General features: G+C 40.9%; 1 protein-coding gene across 1 annotated transcript; it reads left to right on the forward strand.

The window, feature by feature from the left end:
- The first annotated feature begins 9741 nt into the window (after positions 1-9741).
- Positions 9742-11847, forward strand: LOC130238411 (procathepsin L-like). The gene is made up of 7 exons (XM_056469412.1): positions 9742-9867; positions 9985-10107; positions 10421-10573; positions 10778-11002; positions 11201-11369; positions 11490-11607; positions 11694-11847. The coding sequence occupies exons 1-7, from the start codon at positions 9745-9747 to the stop codon at positions 11791-11793; spliced, it is 1011 nt and encodes a 336-aa protein (XP_056325387.1). The 5' UTR covers positions 9742-9744; the 3' UTR covers positions 11794-11847.
- The last annotated feature ends 12177 nt before the right edge of the window (positions 11848-24024 follow it).

The following is a 24024-nucleotide window of genomic DNA, read 5'->3' on the forward strand; positions in this document are numbered from 1 at the left end:
ACGTGGAGGTTCCAGAGATCTGGGCGTGGGTGCCAGATGGTGCCCCGTCCCTGAGAGAGGAGGTCCTCCTTTAGGGGAATGCGCCAAGGAGGGGCCGCCGCGAGGAGTGTGAGCTCAGAAACCCAGGTCCGGTTGGGCCAGAGGGGCGCAACAAACAAGACCTGCTCCTCGTCCTCCCTGACTTTGCACAAAGTTTGTGCGATTAGGCTCACTGGGGGAAACACATATTTGCGCGTGCCCAATGGCCAGCTGTGAGCCAGTGCATCCATGCTGAGGGTGGAAGCAAACAGATCAATCTAGGCTTCCCCAAAGCGTGCCCATATCAGCTGTCCGAATCGGGGTGGAGTCTCCACTCTCCTCGGGACACTAGCTGCCGTGAGAGCACATCGGCTGCACAATGGAGCTCGCCCAGGTCTCGGAGAGGCGCGCAACCATGGTGACTGAATCCAGCTCCAGTCCGAGATAAGAGATCCTCTGCACAGGGCAAAGTTTGCTCTTCTCTTGGTTGACCTGAAACCCCAACTGGTCGAGGTGCCGAAGCACTTTGTCTCTGTGCATCATCAACTGATCGCAAGAAGAGGCTAGAATGAGCCAGTCGCCGAGATAGTTGAGTATGCGGATACCTGCGTAAACCCACGGAGACAGAGAGAGCCCGAAGGGGAGGACTTTGTACTGCCACGCTCGTCCTTCGAACACAAACCGGAGAAAGCGGTGGTGGCATGGAAAAATAAAGACATGAAAATACCCGTCCTTCAGGTTTATGGCTGCAAACCAATCTTGTGGACGTTCGTTCTGAAGCAAGCGTTTCTGTGTGAGCATTCTGAAAGGCATTTTGTGTAAATGACAGTTCAGTCTGCGCAGATCTAGGATTGGTCTTAACCCCCCGCTCTTTTTGGGCACGAAGAAATATGGGCCGGAGGCCGGCAGTGATGAGTTTAAAGTCGTTGTTATGGACTGATGTGATGATCCTTGGCCCCCCACCGAGGAAAGAGCAGATCCCCTCTTCTCTGGATGGCCCGTTTTAGGGACGCTTCGCGGTCCGTTTACTGGACTTAGTGGCGTCCTGGGGCGGGGGCGTCGCAGTCCCGCGGGAGGCTCGGCATTGAGCTTGGCCGGTGGAGCGGGCAGCGGAAGCGGAGCAGATGTTGAAGCCGCCGGTGGACGCCCTCGCCTTGGACTGCTCTTTCACCACGGAGAATTCCTGGGTGAATTCCCCAACGGTGTCGCCGAACAGTCCAGCCTGGGATATGGGAGCATTAAGAAAGCGAGCTTTGTCAATGTCTCTCATATCAGCCAAGCTCAGCCAGAGGTGGCGTTCCTGGACCACTAATGTGGCCATCGTCTTCCCCAGGGCACGAGCAGCCGATTTGGTGGTAATGAGAGCATAATCGGTTGCCGTGCGGAGCTCATGCAGCAAGCCCGGGGGAGAACCGCCCTCCTGCATCTCGGCCAGCTTCTCGGCTTGGTAGCGTTGATAGGTGGCCATAGCGTGCAGAGCGGAGGCGGCCTGGCCCGCAGCAGTGCTCTGGCCATGAGAGACTCAGATAACCTGCACGCTTTGGAAGGGAGTTTGGGTGGACCTCTCCAAGTGGAGTGGCTCTGCGGACAGAGATTGACCGCGATAGAACGCTCCACCTGGGGAATCGCCTCATAACCCCTGGCCGCTCTGTCATCGAGGGAGGTGAGAGCGGGAGTGCACGAGGACTGGGCAGAAAAAGGTGCCCACCATGCCTGCGTGAGCTCTCTGTGTACCTCCGGGAAGAAGGGGATGGGGGGTCTAGAAGGCTTCGCCTTCTTCTTCACCCCCACGTAACATCCATCTAAGCGGTCAGGCCGCGGTTCTGGGGGACAAGCCATCTCCAGTCCCACGGCCGAAGCAGCCCGGGATAACACGACTAACATGTCCGACTCCAGATCCGAAACCTCACTGACAACCCCGGAGGGTGGCAGGGGGTCCTGATCTTCATTGGAGCATGTCAACCCGCCCTCCGATGCAGGGATGGACATCACGTCCCCGGTGTCATCTAATGAAAGCACGGCCAACCCGGAGGATGGACCAGTGCTCGCATTTGAAGCAGAAACAGTGCGCACCGATGAGGAGCGAGGGGTCCGCGGGCCCAAAGGCAATGGATTAGCCCCCACTGTAACCCTCAGGCCTGCCCGAGTGCTAACTGCCTGGCGGGGAGCAGCAGAGGTGACTTGCCCTAATAAAAGAGCTCAAAAAGAGTCAAGCCATCGCAATGCGGGCAAGAACTGTCCGCGAGCACCTCATCAACATGTTGGACCCCCAAGCATCTGATGCAGTACTCGTGCCTGTCATCCGGGGCGAGGAAACCACCGCATCCAGAAACGCACGGTCGAAACGACATCTTTAAAAAGACGTGCTGCACGACCGTGTGCTCTCTTAGGGAATTCTACTCTTTCAGAAAACTGCTCTTTCAGGTCACCAGCGAAACACCAAGGGGATGGGAAACCCAGCTCGACTGCCGCTAGAACGTCTTCCCCCGCACTGGTGAGGATAATGCTTTCTTCAATGTTGGAAGTCAGCTCAGCAGAAGGGTTCTTCAGTCTCAGATTGGGTCTGAAGCAACAATTCTGATGAGCTGGCTCCAGCAGCCGACTGATATAGCCCTAATTTGCTCATCTGTTTCAGCTGTGGAGCTAAGCTCCGCCAATTCAATTAACATTTCATTGGCCCGTTTTGCTTATCTTCAGAAGTGATTGGTCGTCTAAAGCACTCCCGAAGTCTGTTTATACAGACACACGTAGAAGTTCCCTTATGAAGGGGAACCAACATTACCTCTATGCGTAAATGTGAAGTTCTGTCCCGTTCATATTTTTACTGTTCTAAAGTCACCACCACTGTTCAGTTCAGATAATCACAGAAACACAGATGTTATCTTAGCCTGTAAGCATGATTATTGAGCAATAATATATTAGCACTGTGTTATTGCTGAGAATTCTTGCTGAAACGGTGGCAATACAGATGCAGTGTAACAGTGTAGATGACATGCTTTCTATTTAGTCTATAACATTGTAATTAAATAGGAGGGTGACTTAAAACAATATCGTGTTATTAGGTAATTTCACATCAACAATTTGTCTATTGCAATATTTTATTAGTTTTTTACGTTAATGAACAAATGCTTATTCATTGTGCTTGTTAACTCACAAAGTAATAGCTAATGTTAACAAACATGACTGGATTTTTATTCATTAGTAAATTAGTTTAAATATGATTAAGTGCTGTACAAGTTTTGTTTATTATTAGTTCATGTGAGCAAATACATTAACTAATGAAACCTTATTTTAAAGTGTGACTAAGGGGTGTTTTTTTTATTATTTAAAATAATGATTTACAGTGTAGTTTAACCTGATGATAATGGTGCAGATGCAGAACGCATTTCAAAAGAAGATAGTTTGAAGAAAGCTGAAAACCTGTAACCATCGACTTCCATAGTAGGAAAAAGAACTATTATGAATATCACTGGTTGCAAATTTCCAGATTTCTTCAATATATCTTTTTCTGTGTGTTTTAAACAGCAGAACAAAACTCAAACAGGTTTGGAACAAGTGAAGGATGAGTAAATAGAATTTTCAGTTTTTGGTGAACTGCCTTTAATGACTCTCTTTAAAAACCCATTAATATTCTTGTTTCTGTTTTCTAGGTAACATTATGAGATTCAGAGCTAGAAAATTTTGTGTAACTCCATCCTGGAGCGGACATCCATCAGAAAGTCCATGTCATCATCTGCTAGTTGTTGACTCCTGCTCTTGTGTGGCTAAGAGTGGGATATGCAAACATTTGGTTGCCTTGCTTTTCCAGACAGCTCATTATTCTGAAATGTGTAATGTCTTTTGTCCCTCCTGCACCTAAATGGAACAGAAGTTGCATAAAACATGAACAATAGTTTGGAATGGATCGATTAGGTGTTAAGTTCCATGAAACAGAGGGGTGATTTATTTATTTATTTAATACGTATCAGCCCAAGTACCTCTCTATGAACAAGTAACAGAAGAAGCACCTTGCTGAGAAAACAACTGATTCAATGTTATTATTTTTGTTCATCTGAATACAATATTTTTTCAAAATGTTACATTTTTTGACAATTTATTTTTTAAATTACATACAGTGAATAACATTTAATATGTACAGTGAATAAAATAAAGGTCTTTATTCTGAATTTAAAAAAATAGAAAGTAGCTTAGGAAATATTTATGTATATTATTGTTCATTTTTTTTCAATTTAAAGGCAATGAAAATAAACTATTATTTGCCATAAAAGCTCCTTCCTTTAAATGTCTGCATCTGGTTGGCACTTGAGCCTCTATCAGGTTGCTAGACTGGAAGTGTCTGCTATACTCTTGTCTTTTCTGTTTCTGTAAAATTCTCATGTTTAATCTTAACAACTCACCTCTTCTGCACGACTTTGTCTTCTGGAAAGATGTGAAAACTAAGGTTTTTCTGATGCTGTACGTTGCTGAATATGGCAGTGGTAGCTAGAAAACTGTTGTCATGTCTTTGAAATGACACTTTTAAACGTTTAGATGTCGTATTTATGTAGGTCACATGAACATGTATAAGTGGGCTATGATGGCATGAAACATTAAGACAACTAGTTGTTTTGATCAGTAGTGCTCCTGTTGTAGCACTGTACTGTACGATCAGCGGAAGTTGGCCCGGGGTCTTACATTTTACCGGAAATGCGTCACGCGCCGCCATGCATATACCCCATTCTTAGGGGTAAATTTTAAAGCCCTTCCCCATCAGCTAAGGGGTAGGGGTACAAAAATAGAGTTGGGATTGGGCCTAACTTTCAGCACCTAAAGGGATTTACTCATAGATGACAATAATTAAATTAAAAATATATATTTTTTGTAAAATTAGTGGATAAATGCTGATTTTTGCTTATGATTTTTTGTAAAAATTCAATGCTTAAGCGAGTGCATGCACAGACCTGCTGTGGGGCAGGGGCAGAGGGTCCAAAAAGGTCACTTATATACATTTTTAATACCAGTTATTTTTTTATGCAATAATTTAATTAATTTATTATCTGTCTTAAAAACACATTTGGTTATTTTTATTTTCCCCACTTTTTTATCAGCATGTTTTTTAGTAATTTTTGCCCTACTGAAAAATCCAGCTTAAACCAGCCTATGCTGGTTGGCTGGTTTTAGCTGGTTGACCAGCCTGGTTTTAGAGGGGTTTTGGCCATTTCCAGCCTGGTCTTAGCTGGTCAGGCTGGAAAATGACCAGCTAAAACCAGCTTGGGTTAAGCAGGACATAGCGGGTTTGGCTGAGCTCCCAGCCTGGCTAGGCTGATCAAGCTGGTTTTAGCTGGTCATCTCCCAGCCTGACCAGCAAAGACCAGGCTGGAAATAGCTGGAAATAGTCTGGAAAGGGCCAAACCCCCTCTAAAACCAGGCTGGTCGACCAGTTAAAACCAGCCAACCAGCCTAGTCTGGTTTAAGTTGTTTTTTTCAGTAGGGCTGGAGGAGTTGATGAACTTACAGAGCTGGGTGCATCAACACTGATAATCCTGAGAAGGGCCTGCCTTGCTATGGGCATTTACAATTAAGCTCAAATACCTGTGGAGATAGACAAAGGCCGGGAGTCTGATACAATTATTAAAAACATTTATTGACATTGGTGCCAATAGCCTAGTGGTTAGTGCATTGACACATACTGTAGCACTGAGGTGCTTGTGGCGACTGATTTCGACTCCCAGCTCGAGGTCCTTTGTTGATGCTTCCCCTATCTCTGCTCCCCACACTTTCCTGTATGTACATCTCCACTGTCCTATTAATAAAGGTGAAAACCCCTGAAACACAATTATATATATATATATATATATATATATATATATATATATATATATATATATATATATATATATATATATATATATATACATTTACTGAAGAAAACAGTTTGCAGTTTCATTATTAAGCCAGCATCAAGACACATACAGAATGCGTAGGCTTCTCTGCTCAAACAATTGTAGGAATGGGTTTTAAAACCACAGCGGTTCGAACTGTAGTTCTGACGAATGACTAAAAAGTTATCAGTATATAAGGGCAGTATTAATAGCTATAAATGTGGGAGAGCGTTGATATTATGTGATTGTATTATATTGCAATATGGAACAATTAAGTGTTGATGTTAAATCAAAAGTAATTCACAAATACTTGAAAATTAAAGGATTTAATGACAATAATTCTCTATGGTTACAACTGAATTAATTACAAAACAACTGTATAAAATGATAAAATATGGAATGATAAAATATATGATATAAATTGTACCCAGCTTAAATGTAAAATTAAAGTTACCAGAGGTAGAAGGAGAGACAGGGGGAGGGAGAGAGAGACAAAGAGAGCAGGCCCAGAAGTTAGCCTGATTGCAGTAGAGTCAGAAAAGATAGACTCCACAGGAGGAGAGGAGCAGAGGAGGAAAGCAGACCAGGAAAACACAGGCCAGGTAAAGAGAAGAGCCAGAGCAGCGTTTCACCAACTATTTTGTATCTTTCTTGACCATGTGACTTAAGCCCAAATACTGAGACATTCAAACTGACCAATCAACATGTGACCAAATCGTAAAACCCCCTAAAGTCCACATACCAGGCCCTGATCTTATCAGTATCTGCCTTTGGAGTCAGTATGGACCTTCTTTGGTGAAGGACAAGTTTTTCAATATAAATAAATGGATATGATAATTTTCATTCCTACACAATCTCATATCAACATCAAGCATACTCTAACAGATTGTCACAGACTACGTTGCACAACATAGGTAGAAAGACTTTGGTTGGTTGAAATATAGATACATTTAGACAATCTCCACAAGTGTATGTAAAACTCAGGGCAAAATCTCAAAAGAAACAGGTACAAACACTAAACTAAGGCAAAGGCAAGGACTAGACTAAATACAGCAAGCTCTAACAAAAACTCATTAGACAAATCACATCCAAAACAAGCCAACCAAGATTAGATGTTTGCAAACAAAGGACAGGTGTGAAGTAAACATCGAGTAAATGAGGATAGAACCATAGTCACTCTAGAGTTTGTGTTTACAAAATTCAGTCGTTCTGCAAGAGGGTGTGATAACAATACACACGGAGGCAGGGAGCACATGGCCAACACAAACAAAGACAAAGCCATGTGCTCAGGCACAAAACAAACCAAGACACATTAAGCAAAGACAATACTGACTGTCCAGACATAAAAAAGACAAGACTGTGACCCTGATAAAAAAATAAAAAATCAATAACTTGTTATTCTTTGTGGTTAAAGGCAAACAAAACCTTCTTATTTTTTTTGCAATTAGTGGAATATCTGAGCTCAGCAATCAAATTATTTACCCTAATCTGAATAAGGCAGTAAAATGATTAAGGTGTTTAGATGAGTTTTCCCGTTTTATATGTTAGTTATATAGTATAATTAGTTATATTATGTTAGAATATAGCTGAAAATATCAGAAAAAAACTTTTATGTTGATGCACCTTCTAACTTAATTTATTTTTTTTAAAAATGGAATATTAGTTCACTCTATATGCTGTATATATACACACATGCATATTTTTTATACATGTATATTTTTATTTTGTCAGTTTTAGTACTGTTTAATTTACTTAAAATAAACTTTAACATCAGAAAAGATTATGCAATGATGAAAAAAGTTCAAGCCAGGCTCATTCTGATTATGTACTTCTATATACATTTCTGGAGACCGCCAAATACGTCCTAGGAGCTACGTTTTTTGCAGTTTTTGTTTTCACGAATCCACCAGAGGCCGCTGTGTACACTTTTTGAGATCCTAAATTTTTCTCGCGGGTTTCATTCGCACCGACGTTTCTCGGGTAAATCCACCAGAGGCCACTGTCTACTGACTGTTTGACTGACTGACCGTTCGACTGACATGCCCAAACACTTCCCTAAAAGCAACCGACACTTTTAAAAGCAGTCCAGAAAAAGAAAAGCATTCACCTAATTTTTACCACATTTTCAGATTTTACCTCATTCTCACTCTGATATGTACTTGTTTATTTAATTTTTTGGATTCTGTTTTTGTCTTACCCACTTTCTAGAACCGTTCCTCATCAGACTCGAACCCCATCATCATGGTCAACTCCTCTCTGCATCTCAAGTTCACCAACGTACATGGCACGCTAACAGGACAGAGTGGTAACAGCCAGAAAGCTGTACATATGGAGGTAAGCAGTTCGCTTGTAAGCGCGAAAAGGAGCGCCCAATAGCGTTCGCTTTAAAAACTAAATACAGCCATACATACTTCTGGCAAAATAATTGAAAAAGTTCATGGGGATGATAAACTGCTCAGGGAAAATAATCTGAAATACCAGTTTATAATTAAGAAAATGAGATTGTGTTAGAAATATGATTTAAAATAAAAACAATCTGTGAAATTTTAAGTTTACTAGGGAAAATACTGTAATCATCAACTATCATCTGACCTTAAACACTCTTATTAGCCTGAAAGTATAATGATAACATCTAATAACTTTTAATAATTATTTTGTTTTTATGTCTGATTTTGCTTTAAAATGTTTAGTAAGTGAGTGAGTAACCAACTTGTTACTTTTATTTATTTACTGCTTTATGTTTAAATAAAGTAAGATGAATAAAAGATAAAATGGTAATTAAACCCTGCGTTCGCGTGGGTTTCCTCCGGGTGCTCCGGTTTCCCCCACAGTCCAAAGACATGCGGTACAGGTGAATTGGGAAGGCTAAATTGCCCATAGTGAATGTGTGTGAATGAGTGTGTATGGGTGTTTTCCAGAGATGGGTTGCGGCTGGAAGGGCATCCGCTGTGTAAAACATGTGCTGGATAAGTTAGCGGTTCTTTCCGCTGTGGTGACCCTGTATTAATAAAGGGACTAAGCCGAAAAGAAAATGGATGCTAATTAAACAATTATCACTGTAGGGCAAACACACATTCTTAAATGTGCAAAGATGTTCTCTCTCCTGCAGCCAGAACAGGATATAAAAAGTACTGGAATATATTAGTACTGGAAGTATCGTGTCTGCTAATTTTAGTCAGTCTAAATTATTAATAATAATTAGTAATTAGAAAGAAAGTAATTAGCATTTAGTGTGAGTACAAAACAGGAGCCACTGATGCCATTTAAAAATGCTTAGTTTTCTTAATGGACTTTGTGTTTTCTCTTGGATTATTTTCTGTCTAAGCTTGTGGGATTTGTCAAACACACCCTTATGTGACGAGCACAAACAATGATTACAACAAACCTAACAAACAGAGTGCAAAAAAACAAAACAAAAAAAATCTCTAAATCCCCCAATCAAGTGTAGCATATTTTATTAAGCTTTCCCCTTGTGTATTGTAAATGTTGATTTTATAAACTGTGGAAATAACAAAACATTTCTGATGACCTTAATCTTGTTACAGTAGACTAATAATATAAAGAATCTTGTGACGCTATATCACATGACAAGATGAAGTTCTTGCTAGACCTGATTGGCTGTAAATACTTGTCTCATCATCACAGTCAGCCAATGAGAGACCGCCTTTATGTTCAGACAGGCTTTAAAACACACTCGGTTGTAGGCAATCACAGTCAATAATTTGGTTTGCTTGTGAAAGGTAAGAGTAAATCTTTTTTTTTCCCCTCCTTCATAGGACTCAATACTTGCATTATATTAATGTGACATTTAGCTCTACTATAGCTTTAATATTATTGTTTTTCCTCCGTCAGTCTTCCAGGCAGGATGATGTTTGCTTTGCTTGTCACGCTGTGCATAAGTGCAGTGTTTGCTACTCCAACTATAGATATGCAGTTAGATGACCACTGGAACTCCTGGAAGAGCCAGCATGGAAAAACCTATTATGAGGTGGGAAGACTATAATTTCTAGCCATATATCAGCTTAACATGAATGAATGATGCAATGCATGTGTTTATGCTGAACTGGTTCTTTGCAATGTCTGATATATCTACTTTCTACTCCAGGATGTGGAAGTCGGGAGGAGAATGATTTGGGAGGAGAACTTGAGAAAAATTGAGCTACATAACCTTGAGTACTCCATGGGAAACCACACATTTAAACTGGGAATGAATCAATTTGGTGACATGGTAAGTAGTTTAGTACTACAGTCAAGTTATTTATTTCTCCTATCTATATTGCTTTATACATTCCAAATTGTCAAAAAGATTAAAAAACAATCAAAATGCAAGGATGATTCATTAGTGTGAAACCAGATCAGAATGCTGTTGTTTCTTTATTAAATGATTCAATTACAATCAACAACATCCTGGATTGGAGATTTAAGCCCTGCGTGTTTTAATGAATCTTCAGCAAAATGACTTTAGTTCTCAATCTATCGATTACATTCTAAAGTACTATTTGTAAGGCTGTTTTATTAAAACTTTTCACATTTCCTTTTAGACAAATGAGGAGTTCAGACAGGCAATGAATGGTTATAAGCATGACCCAGACCGGAAGTCAAAGGGCGCATTGTTCATGGAACCCAGCTTTTTTGCAGCCCCTCAACAGATTGACTGGAGACAGAGGGGCTATGTTACTCCTGTCAAAGACCAGGTGAGTTTAAAGTAAAAGAAAAACTGCTTTTATGCTAAATTCGGTAGTAGTTGCATATTTTACAATTAATCTATTTACAGTTGAACAGGTAAACCCAGTTTGTGCTAAAATATAAATGGCTTTTAAATTTAAGTACTGTATGTGTATCTGTAGTTTTACTGTTTGGTGACTCTTCTGTTGTGTTTTTTTTTTTTTTTTTGTTAGAAACAATGTGGATCTTGCTGGTCTTTCAGTTCAACTGGTGCCTTGGAGGGTCAGCTCTTCCGTCAAACTGGAAGGCTGGTTTCTCTGAGTGAGCAAAACTTGGTGGACTGTTCCAGACCACAGGGCAATCAAGGCTGTAACGGAGGCCTCATGGACCAGGCCTTCCTGTATGTTAAAGAGAACAATGGGCTGGATTCTGAGCAGTCATACCCTTATCTTGCAAGGGTAAGAATCATATTGTGACAGTTTCTGAGCAAAAAAAAAAAATATTCTTTTGAAGACATGGGGTTGAACTGCTGTATTTGAAGATTGTGAAAATTTTATTTTGGTTTTCTTAATGTCTTTAAATGAAGATCGCTGATTATTTTGAGACTCCAATGTACCATTTATTTATTTTTTCTTATTTTAACTTTGCGTTTGCAGGATGATCTGCCATGCCGGTATGACCCCCGTTTTAATGTCGCTAAAGACACCGGATTCGTGGACATTCCCAGTGGTAATGAGCTTGCTCTGATGAATGCTGTTGCTGCTGTGGGTCCTGTATCTGTTGCTATTGATGCAGGACATCAATCCATACAGTTCTATCAGTCTGGTAGGTGTCTGATATCCATCAGTTTTAATTATATATTTATTAAAATGGTGGTTTATGCAGATATTAAATTATTACTGAACTTACTTTGCCTTAATTCATTTCTAATATTCTGAACTTTAGGCATTTATTATGAGCCGACGTGCAGCAGTAGTCAACTTGATCATGGAGTCTTGGTGGTTGGCTATGGTTATCAGGGTGCTGATGTTGCTGGGAATAGATACTGGATTGTGAAGAACAGGTATGATGCCAACAATCTTTAGTTTTGCAGGCACAAGCTTGATTGCATGTTTTCATATTTTATTATTTCTTTCAACCCTTTTTCAGCTGGACTGACAAATGGGGTAACAAAGGCTACATCTACATGGCTAAAGACAAAAACAATCACTGTGGCATTGCAACATCGGCCAGCTATCCCCTAATGTAAAGCCACTGGAGCCTTCTCTGCATTCTGAAACTGACAAGTTTATGGTTTCTCTGTTTTAATAAGTTTTTTAAATCTTCTATTTAATCAAATTGTTCTGCTGTTAGGGCTATGTTGTGTAGTAGTCTTTATGGATATGAATTTTATATATTCTTGTTTATCCAAGAATGAAAAAAATCTGTTCTTCATCTATTTGACCTGCAAATGGATAAATATTAAATTCTGGCATGGAAATCTCAAGTCTGTACTGTATTTATTTGCATGCCCTGTAGGAATCTCATAATTAAAAAAAAGTTTTTAAAAGTGTTTCTTACAGTAGGTCTGTGTTGAACTTAATTGTGCAGATTAAGACTAAGCTATTCTGATTATGCAATAAAATTCTGTATAACCGGACACAAAAATATTTGATATGCATTAATGGCAAATGTTTAATGCTGATTAAGGTTAACCCTCATAGGTTAACCCATGCAAAAACAGTTTATCTTAAAATATTTTCTAGAAATCAAGGCTGGATGAGATTAAATGATTAAGCATTTGTTTTACTTGAAGTAGAGCTGTTTAACCTCTTCATATTTAGTTAGAGGACATAATTGTTGAGACCTTTACTGTGTATACTGTAGTTTCAAATGGGGATATAAAGAGATTTAGTTGCCCTTGAAGTCTAATTCAATGAAAATTCAGCCTGTAGCTTATTACATTTTACAGGCTAATTCCATTTAAAACCATTTATAATATGGGGAGTTGAACATTTATTAGGTGTGTAGTTATTTTCAGATAAACGCAGCTTAGTTCAAGGCAGAGTTTGACCAGTAGTTCCAGGCAGACAAGTAGTTCCAGGCAGATTTTGACTAGATTAACATTTTATCACTATTACAGTTGTACCAGCTACTGGCCAAATCACCACCTCTGTTGTGCTTTATTTTCTAAAAACTTAAACAGCCCGTCATCTAATTACTCTATTAAGGCCCAATCCTAATTCTACCCCTTAGCCCTTCCCCTTACCCCAACCCCTCATTTTGTGTTCCCGTGAAGGGTTAGGGGTGTCCCAAGTAAAGTTATGAATAGCACCTTTGAATGAAGATTTTTCAGGATCATACTCAAAATCAAAGGGGTAAGAAAATTCCCCAGAATACACCAGCCACAACAGCAGTATCGCAGCACTGTTCTGACTGCACTGTTCTTGTCGGTCAGACATATTTGTGTTATTTATGTTAAGTTCTGTGCCAGTTCTGGATGCATATGGACAATAGATGTTTATTTTTTAAATCTACTTTGTGTACCATTTACCATTTTTACCTAATCACTTTTTTTTTCTCACCCTCCACCTGAAACTATGTATTTTCATGTTTAACATTAATATGCACACACTCCACAGTAATGCATAGAAATTTGCCTCAAGAGAGACAGGGCAGGGTTAAATTAGTTAGTTGGAATGTAAAAGGGATGAATAATAATGTAAAAAGGGTAAAGGTTTTTTTCCAAACTCATGACGCTAAAGACTAATATATGTTTTCTGCAGGAAACTCACCTTAAGAACTCTTGCCATAAAAGTCTGAAGAGATCTTGGGTAGGGCAGGTGTTCCATTCGGGATTCAACTGCAAAGCTAGAGGCGCAGCTATCTTAATTAATAAGAATACTCCATTTAACCCTTCTGAAGTTGTCACTGACCCCAACGGTAGATATGTGATCGTGTCAGGCACTCTTTATGATAGTCAAGTGGTTTTAGTAAGTGTTTACGTGCCCAACTGGGAAAACCCAGACTTTTTTACCAAAATTTTCTAAATTCCTAGACTTAAATTCTTACCAATTGATTTGAGGAGGTGATTTAAATTGCGTCCTAAATACTATTTTAGACAGATCATCCCCTAAACCAGCTACTCTATCTCAGTCTTCTAAAATCATGAACTCCTTCATGGAAGGATACAGAATGGTTGACATTTGGCTGTTTTTAAATCTCTCCTCTATAACCTTTTCTATCTTTTCCGCTGTTCACCATACTTACTCACATATTGATTATTTTATCACTGACAACAAACTTATTCCCCGAGTAAAATTCTCTCTTTATGACAGTATAACCATCTCTGACCATGCTCCAGTAATTCTAGAATTTGACCCTCTCTGGATATGGAAGAGGCTCTCATATTTGGAGTATGAATGTCTTACTTCTCTTAGATGGTTATTTTGTTGATTTCGTTTCTGAAAAAAATGTCCTTTTTTTGAGACAAATGTTACAGAAGGAATGTCTGCTTCTATTCTTTGGGAAACCCTCAAAGTTTATTTGCGTGGAGAAATAATTTATCGTTCTGCTTATATAAAAAATGCGCAGCAAAATGCTGAGCAAACTTTCTGGACATATTGGCAAAATAAATCATAAATATGCAGAACATCCAACCCCATCCCTATATAATGAAAAGGCACTCTTACAATCTGAATATAATCTTCTTTCCTCTAACCAAGCGGATCAGCTCTTACTTAAGTCACGACATCGTTTTTATGAATTTGGTGATAAATCAGGCAAAGCTCTTGCACTGCAACTTCAAACAGTAAAAAGCTTTATTGCTCAAATTCAAGACCCAGTTGGAAATATTGTATCACACCCTCAAGACATTAATAACCAGTTTAAATTATTTTATTCTTCTTTGTACCAGTCTGATTCTCTTAAACACACAAAAATTATAAATATGTTTTATAATTTTTCAACTAATCAAAAACCAAATTAGATGACCCTATTAGTTTAACTGAAATTCTACATGCGATTTCATAAATGCAGAGTGGAAAATCCCCAGGCTCAGATGGGTTTCCAACCGAGTTTTTTAAAAAGTTTTCTCTTCAGCTTTCTCCATTAGTTCTTTCGGTTTTTGAAGAATCTTTTAATAACGGTAGTTTGCCCTTATCCATGCGTCGAGCCATAATTTCATTGATCTTGAAACCCACTTGACTGTGGGTCTTATCGTCCCCTTAATGTTGACGTGAAAATTTTGGCCAAGGTCCTTTCTATAGCATTAGAAACTATTGTGCAAACATCATACACCCTGACCAAACATGTTTTATATAAAACAGGCAGGGTTTTTTCAAATTTAGAAGATTGATGAACATAATTTATACCTCGTCAGACTCATAAATACCGGAGGTCTTAGTCTCTCTCGATGCGGAAAAGGCCTTTGAATGAATCGAGTGGGACTATCTCTTTCATACATTAAAAAAGTTTGGATTTGGAAAGAGATTTGTGGGTTAGGTAAAACTATAATATTCTTCCTGTAAGGATTGATATACAGTTTAACCCAAAAAACGACCAGTCTGTCAGATGAAGGAGAGCCGGAGTCAGAGATTCAAATAAATAAATACATTTTACTGAAGATAGTTTGCAGTTTCATCAGCAGAAGCCAGCTTCAACACTCGCAGTTCCTAGGCCACTCTGCTTACAATCACAAATCAATAACAATTATACTCTCACATAACGTCATTAACTGCGTCACACATATAGGTGTTCTAACCTGATTGGTTAAAACACAGATAGACTAGGAACATTTCCAAGTGGGTGCATGCGTATAATTCTGAACAATGTCTTTAGCATAAACGTCAGACATCCACTAGACTGTTTAGAGCTGACTCCAGACCTGTGAAACGGATCCACAATCAAATATAGAGCACATACACTTAAAGTACAATCTGTTTCTTATCCAAGGCTGAGTGTACTCTCAGCCGTCTTTATCAAAACTGGTTAAAAACCGGTATAATCTACATTCAGACAGTTATAAAATCCTTACTACACAAAGTCTATCTTGAATAAAAAGTAGAATCACTTTAAAAGAATTAACCGTAAAAATAGCAAAATTACTTTTGGATAGTATTAACTCATAGAAATAACAATCGAAACAGTTGCTTCCAGTCCTTAGCCCTCAGTTCCATTCAAGGTCTCTGTGACCTCTGACCTAGTTTGGTGGCTCCTGAAAAAGTTACACAGAGACAGGCAAATGGACTGAACATTCTTACATAAAGCAGTGTGTTAACTTATTCATTAGTTAAAATCATTTCAAAGTTAAATACTCATTTAAATAATCAAATAATTATATTTAAGATAATGAGAAACAGGATGATGTGAAAGGATAAACGTTGATCCATGATGAGACGGATTGGAAGGCCGAAATCCGAATCCTTCATTCCCCTTTGGCATCTGAAAACAAATGGTATAAATTCGGAATATTTTTCACTTTCCACAAAGACAGTATTGTCCCGTCCCCACTTTTATTCGTTATAGCTATAGAACCCCTTGCAATAGCTTTCGTTCCAACCACAACATAACTGGTAATTTTAGAGCAAATAAAGAACAAAAAATCTCTCTCTATGCCGACGATGTTGTTCTGTATATCGCAAACCCAGAAACCAGTTTCCTCTATATTTTGGACATTTTGAAACAGTTCAGTAGCATCTCAGGCTATAAATTAAATTTAAATTAGAGCGAGCTCTTCCCAATTAATTCAGCTGCAAGGGCTCTTCCATTATTAGCGTTCCCATTTTAGCTAGCCTCACATCAGTTTCGTTACTTTCGTTACTAAACAGTAACAAGGAAATATATAGATCTTTTCAAGCATAATTTTATTCTAATTCTGGATCAAACGAAGCAAGATCTAGCTAGGTGGACGACTCTTCCATTATCGCTTGGAGGCAAAATTAATACCATAAAAATGAACATTTTGCCTAAATTTCTTTTCTTATTTCAAAACATTCCAGTGATTATACCCAAATCTTTTTTTAAGACTTTAGGAATATTTTAAGAATTAATTTGGAATGGAGTCCCAGCAAGGATTCAGAAATTATTTCTCCAGCAACCCAAAATATTAGGTGGATTTGCTTTTTCCAATATCTTATTTTATTACTGGGCAACAAACATTCATAGTATCTTATATTAGAGCCAGTCCCACTACGGTCTTTGCCAATGGGTTCCAGCATGGGTTGAAAGGAATGTGACTCTTGTAGCAGAGTTTCTTTACAAACCTTGTTATGCTCATCATTGTCTATTAAATATTCTTGTTTTTCTTCTAACCCCCTAGTCTTACATAGTCTAAGAATTAGGAAACAATTTAGAAAACATTTCGGTTTTCAGGCAATGTTGTGTTTGTCTCCTATATATAAAAATCCTTCTTTTTTGCCTTTTATGTCAGATGGAGCATTTGCATTATGGTTTAGAAGAGGTATTGTAAATATTAATGATCTCTTTCACGAGAACACTTTTTTTTAACCTTTCCATATTTTTTAGAAAAATTCAGGCTCCCAAAAACTCACTTCTTTAGGTATTTGCAGACTCATGAATTTATAAGAAATACATTTTCTCACTTCCCCCATACACCTCTTAAACAAGAGATTGATCAGATCTTGGAAATAAAAGTCTCTAAGGGTGCTATCTCCAACATATATAAAACAATTTTCTCATTCAATATAATGTCAGATTCTTCATCTTTGTCTAAAATAAAATTAGACTGGCAATTAGATGTCAACCATGTTTTTTCAGACGATCAATGATCAAAAGTTCTTCATTGTGTACAAACTAATTCTATCTGTGCTTGCCATTCACTGATACAGTTTAAACTAGTACATATAATTTATTGGAAAAAAGTTAAACTATCTAAAATAAACCCAGAAATTGATCCTATTTGTCATAGATCGGCATCTATAGATCGGCAATTAGCTCCAGCTACCCTCTACCATACCTTTTGGCATTGTCCAGAGTTAATCTCTTTTTAGACATCAATATTTAAATCAATATCTGATATTTTTCTTCAAAAAATTTAACCGTGTCCTTTAGTGGCACTGTTTGGCCTTAATCCTACAAGTGTATCACTATCATCTTTGCAGTCAAATGTATTAGCCTTTTGCTTAATAATTGCTAAAAGAATTATCCTATTGAACTGGAAAAAAACTTCTGCGCCAAACTACTTTCATTGGATCTATGACCTGTTGCAGTTCATTTAAATAGAGAAAATTACATATACAATTAATGGCAAAACAGAGGATTTCTGTACATCAACCTTTTCTGTTGTATTTAAAAAAAATAGCTTTATATATTCCGTTTTCATATTTAACCCTGTCTGTATCTGTCTTTCCGCTTCGGATGGAGAACTTCAATGCTATAAGTGGATTTAATCCACGTATGGGGGATTTTGTTCAGAAAGCTAATTGTCTGAAAGAGTATGTAAACGAGAGCGGTCTCCCGGTCCAGAGTGTGTACACGCGGTGGCAGATGGTCAAGCTGGGCTTCTCCCTTGCCTGGCGTTCTTTGGGTCCGGTCCTCCAGAGTGGTGCGTATAAAGTTGCAAATTTCTTAAAAGAGCAACACAGTCGTGCAGCATGTCCTTTTCTGGATGGCACTCCGACTGTGCGTTTCTGGATGCAGTGGTTTCCTGTCCCTGGATGATGGGCATGAGCACTGCATTGCATGTCTGGGGGTCCGGCATGTTAATGCGGTGCTCGCGGGCAGTTCATGTCATCATTGCGATGCCATGTCTGTTGCGCAGTTAAGATCGTGGCTAGCTCTTGCAAAAGGGCGAACCACCCCAGCTGTCCCCTGCACTGTAGCGGGCACTTGGGCAGGTCTGAGGGTTCCAGTGGGAGATTATCTGTCGCCTCCGGGCCTGCGGACCTCCCGCCCCTCCAAGCACTCCATCCAGGATATGAGTGGAGAAAACGATGCGTCTAACCAGATGGTAACCCTTACGCTCTATGACACCGGGGACCAGATGTCCACTGCTGCATCGGAGGGTGGGCTTTCATTGTCCTACGAGGAACCAGACCCACTTGCCCCCTACGGGCAGGTGTGCGCTGTCAAAACGGATTTGTGAAACGGACATGTTAGCCGTGCTTTCCCGGGCTGCTTCAGCCATTGGTGATGGAGATGGTTTATCCCCCTGCTCCGCAGCCGGACTGACTAGATAGGTGCTACGTAGAGGACAAGTGGGCCAAGCCTTCGAAGCCTCTCGTCCCCTTCTGTGCAGGTGCACAGTAGGCTCACGCAGTCCTGGAGGGCACGAAGCGATTCCTCTGGTCGAGCGCACCATTGCAGTCAATCTTTGTCCGAGTGGCACCTCTTCTTGGCGGGGTCTGCCTCGTCTCTCGTCCAAAGCCTGTAGGTTATCTGCCTCCCTCGGAGCTAGAGCTTACAAGGCTGCGGGCCAGGCTGCTTCTGCCTTGCACGCTACGGCCACCTACCAGCGCTACCAAGCGCAGGCACTGGCCCAGCTGCACAAGGGTGGGTCTGACCCAAGCTTGCTACACGAGCTCCGCACCGCAACCGACTATGCTCTTCAGACCACTAAGTCCACTGCGTGTGCGTTGGGGAGGACGATCTCCATATTAGTGGTCCAGGAGTGCCACCTCTGGCTAAACCTGGCTGATATGCGCGAAGTCGACAAAGTCTACTTTCTTGACTCCCCCATATCCCAGGCTTGCCTGTTCGGCGACACCGTCGGTGAATTCACCCAGGAATTCAAGGCGGTGAGAGAGCAGTCTGATGTGATGGGTAATGTCATCTATCGGCCGGACAGTAAGCCCGCTCCGCCCGCCGAGCCATCCACATCTGTTGCTCCTCGCCGAGGGCGCCTGCCTACAGGCGCATCGAGCACCACGAAAGCAGGCAGCCCCCCCTGCCCAGTGCGCCGTTAAGTCCGGTAAACGGACCGCAAAGCGTCCCTGAGACAGTTCATCCAGAGAAAAGGGAATTTGCTTTTTCCCCGCTGGAGGGCCGGGCCCCATTTCCAACGGCACTTTTCACGCAAACATCAATGAAAGAGCACTTTTCCACTTCCCTGGATGTGACAGCCCGAACTCTGCCAGTCTGGGATGCTATGCCTTCCAGCTCGCAGGTTCTGTGCATTTCACCAGTGGCTCACAGGCGCTGGGAGGACGGTCTCATTTCTCCCACCCCTCGAGCCCCTCTCCGGAGCTTTGGTGCGAGATGAGAGTGAATCCGCTTCCTGGATCAGCACACACACTCTGCGCTGCCCCACTGCTGGTATGTCAGCGATTGTAGCGATTGTAGCGATTGTAGCGATGAGTCCATTAGCGAGGGCTCTGCCTGCCTGGTTAGCACGGGCCAGCCCTTTGCGGTGGCTCATACGCACAATCTGCCGTTCAGAATGCTAACGCAGAAGCGCATCCTCCGGTGCGTTCGTCCTCAGGATTGGTTTGCAGCGATAGACCTGAAGGACGCGTATTTCCTTGTCTCTATTCTTCCATGCCACTGTCAATTTCTGTGGTTTGCATTCGAAGGTCGAGCTTGGCAATACAAAGTCCTCCTCTTCGGGCTCTCTCTCTCTCCGCCGGTTTTTTCACCAAGCTCGCGAAGGGCGCCTTAGTGCCCCTTCGGCTCGCGGGCATCCGCATACTCAATTATCTCAACGACTGGCTGATTTTAGCCCACTCTCAGGAGCAATTGATTATGCACAGAGACAAGGTGCTCCAGCACCTCCACCTGTTGGGGCTTCAGGTCAACCGAGAAAAGAGCAAACTCGCCCCTGTGCAGAGGATCTCTTTTTTGGGGCTGGAGCTGGACTCGGTCACCATGACAGCGCGCCTCTCCGGAGAGCGCACTCAGCTAATGCTGAACCGTCTGAGAGAGTTCGACAGCAAAATAGTGGTCCAACAGAAAATATTTCAGAGGCTCCTGGGGCATATGGCATCCGCTGTCACGCCTCTCGGATTACTCCATATGAGACCACTTCAGCACTGGCTTCACGATCGGCTGAAATCACTGCGCACAATTCACATTCCCGGCGAGCTCAACCGTGCTTCTGACACGCTCTCACGGCAGCCTTTACGTTCCGGAGAATGGAGACTTCACCCCGAGTCTGTTCAGCTGATATGGGCGCGATTCGGGGAAGCCGAGATCGATCTGTTTGCTTCCCCCGAGAACGCTTATTGCCAGTTGTTTTTTTTTCCCTGACCGAGGGTAGTGTGTTCTGACCCCTAGATTGTGGTCTAATCTAACTGGTTCTATCTGTCATTAAAATGTAAATTCAAATAGTTTGAATTAGATTGCTGTATTTGATTTTGTTCAGAGTATTTAGAAGGTTTAGAAAAACAAATGTGCTTAATTGACCAATCCCCAATTCATAATTGACCAGTTCTGAAATGTGTGGTTGTTAAACTAGCTGTCAGGATACAAACTTTTACAACATGTGTTGTTATGGTAGTTTTAAAGTGGAAAAGTAAGAGGATCAGTTTACCCCTGGCTGGTTCATTTCACCCCTTTGATTTTTCTGGTCTGTCTCAGTTTACCCCAAAGCTGGGGTAAATTGAGACACAAAACAACTTTTTTTAAAACAATCATATTTTCACTGGCTTTTATCCTAAATACTGCCTGATATATTCAACTGCTAGAAAACAGTCTGAATTAATGAGAAATGTGTAAATTTTACTATTATATAATTTTAGCTCGCTTAGAGGGGAGAAAATGTAAAAAATGTCTCACTTTACCCCACTCTCCCCTACAGTTATGATCTTATTGCCACATCAGATCGTTATGATAACATAATTTATGCCTTCAGTGATTTCCTGAAGATAAATACCAAAAAATAACACAACTGGAATAACTACAGCAGTCGCAATCGTCTGATCTCATATAAAGCAGGAGATTGCAATGACATATGACGTGTGCAGGTGCTGTAGTGCTGTCACAATTCTTAGGGATAAATTTTAAAGCCCTTCCTCATCAGCTAAGGGGTAGGGGTACAAAAATAGAATTGGGATTGGGCCTAACTTTCAGCACCAAAAGGGATTTACTCATAGATGACAATAATTAAATAAAAAATATTTTATTTTGTAAAATTAGTGGATAAATGCAGATTTTTGCTTATGAATTTTTGTAAATATTCAATGCTTAAGCGAGTGCATGCACAGACCTGCTGTGGGGCAGGGGCAGAGGGACCAAAAAGGTCACTTGTGTACATTTTTAATACCAGTTATTTTTTTATGCAGTAATTTAATTAATTTATTATCTGTCCTAAAACACATTTGGTTATTTTTATTTTCCCCACTTTTTTATCAGCATGTTTTTTTTTTAATTTTTCAACAGTTTATATTCATATTTCAATGACATGGTTGAATGAAATGTTCACACAATAGAGAGTAGCAGTGTGTAAACTACATATGATGAGTAAATTTAACAGAATTATCAATTTTGGTGAATAATTTAAAGAGCTAAACACAGCAAAAAGGCAGAAAACAACTCAAACACGATGAAACAGAGCCTGTCACAATTACCACAGTATGGTGAGTGAGCCGATTGTGCTGTTTTTGCTATTCTACTCGCAGCAAATCTGACAAGATGCCCACCAAACTGGTAAATATTCTGCTGTATAGAGATCCATCAATGCCAAGTTACTGTACAAAAATTACCTGATTTAATGTCCAAAAACCGGGACTCGTGTTGTGTGATTGAAGCATCCTCATTTATAGTTGTGTGCACTGTGCAGCTGTGGCGACTGAAGTGGTTATGAATTATGTAGTTCAATATACTATGAAAAATGCAGTGCTTACTGCTTCTTGAAGTGCAGTTGGATCACAGAGAGTTGGAACAGATATTTTAATCCTGGTTTCTTTGCAAATTCTGTCTTGTTTATAAGAAATAATACCTACATTTTTAGATTAGATTAGATTCAACTTTATTGTCATTACACATGTACAAGTACAAGGCAACGAAATGCAGTTTAGGTCTAACCAGCAGTGCAATAGCAGCAAGTGCAGGATACAGGTATAAGTTATAAAGTGCAGTTATAGAAAAACTATGGTAATATTTACAGATGGATGTGCTATGAACATTATATACAGGTTGTATTACCTATGAACAGATTTACAATAAATGAATATATGTACAGGATACTATTAATAGCAGAAGTGTGCAGATAGATAAACATAATTACAAATGTCCATGTGCAGTGGGTATGTACAGTTCAGATAAGTGAATCAGTGCAATGAATATGAATATGTGCAAACTTTAAATGTGCAAATGTTAAATAGTGCAGTGATTGTGAGGAGTATAAGTTAGAGGAGTGTGGGGGGTGTATTGGGGGGGGGGGGGGGGGGGGGGCAAAAGAGTCAGTGAGGGGCAGAGTTCAAAAGGAAGACAGCTCTGGGGAAAAAGCTGTTCCTCAGTCTGCTGGTTTTTGTCCGGGGGAGCCTGAAGCGCCTGCCGGAAGGCAGGAGAGAAAACAGTCTGTGAGCAGGGTGAGAGGTGTCCTTAAGAATACTGCATGCTCGGCGCAGACAGTGTTTCTTCTGGATGTCCTCTATGGCTGGCAGTGTAGTCCCTGTGATGCGTTGGGCAGTTTTCACCATCCGCTGCAGTGCCTTACGCTCAGCAACAGAGTAGCTTCCATACCAGACTGTGACACAGTTGGTCAGGATGCTTTCTATTGTGCATCGGTAGAAGTTCACCAAGACGGCTGATGAAAGCTGGTTTTTCTTTAGTTGCCTCAAGAAGAATAGTCGCTGGTGAGCCTTCTTGACCAGGCTGGAGGTGTTGGTGGTCCAGGAAAGGTCCTTAGAGATGTGGGTCCCCAGGAACTTGAAGGATGAGACAGGCTCAACGGCCATCCCATTAATGTGGATGGGATCATGCGAGCCTGTTCGTCCCTTCCTGAAGTCCACAATGAGCTCCTTGGTCTTGCTGGTGTTAAGTAGCAGATTATTGTCGGTGCATCAAGTGGCCAGATGCTGTATCTCCTCCCTGTAGGCAGTCTCATCATTATTGCTGATTAGACCAATCACTGTGGTGTCATCTGCAAATTTGATGATGGTGTTGGATCTGTTCACAGGCCTACAGTCGATGGTAAAAAGGGAGTAGAGGAAGGGGCTCAGCACGCAGCCCTGTGTTACACCAGTGTTGAGTGTGACGGTGGTGGAGCAGATGTGGCCTGATCTAACATTCTGAGGTCTGTTAGTCAGAAAGTCCATAACCCAGTTGCAGAGAGACGCGTTGATATCCAGGTCTCTGAGTTTGATCAGTAACTTAGAGGGTATGACAGTATTGAATGCTGAGCTGAAGTCAACAAACAGCATTCGTGCATAAGTGTTTTTATTGTCCAGGTGTGTGAGGACAGAGTGCAGTGCTATGGAGACGGCATCTTCTGTGCTCCTGTTGCCACGGTAGGTAAACTGATGTGGGTCCAGTGTGGATGGCAGAGAGTCTTTCAGATGTGCCAGGACCAACCGCTCGAAGCACTTCATAATGATGGGTGTGA

This window comes from Danio aesculapii, chromosome 12, assembly GCF_903798145.1.
Source record: "Danio aesculapii chromosome 12, fDanAes4.1, whole genome shotgun sequence".
Lineage (NCBI taxonomy): Eukaryota > Metazoa > Chordata > Actinopteri > Cypriniformes > Danionidae > Danio > Danio aesculapii.

Bases quoted from the DNA above. Each gene is read 5' to 3' on its own strand.
- LOC130238411 (XM_056469412.1), top strand. From the start codon at position 9,745: ATGATGTTTGCTTTGCTTGTCACGCTGTGCATAAGTGCAGTGTTTGCT. The intron at 10,574-10,777 runs GTGAGTTTAAAG...TTTTTTTGTTAG, and splicing joins TTACTCCTGTCAAAGACCAG to AAACAATGTGGATCTTGCTG. The intron at 11,003-11,200 runs GTAAGAATCATA...TTGCGTTTGCAG, and splicing joins CATACCCTTATCTTGCAAGG to GATGATCTGCCATGCCGGTA.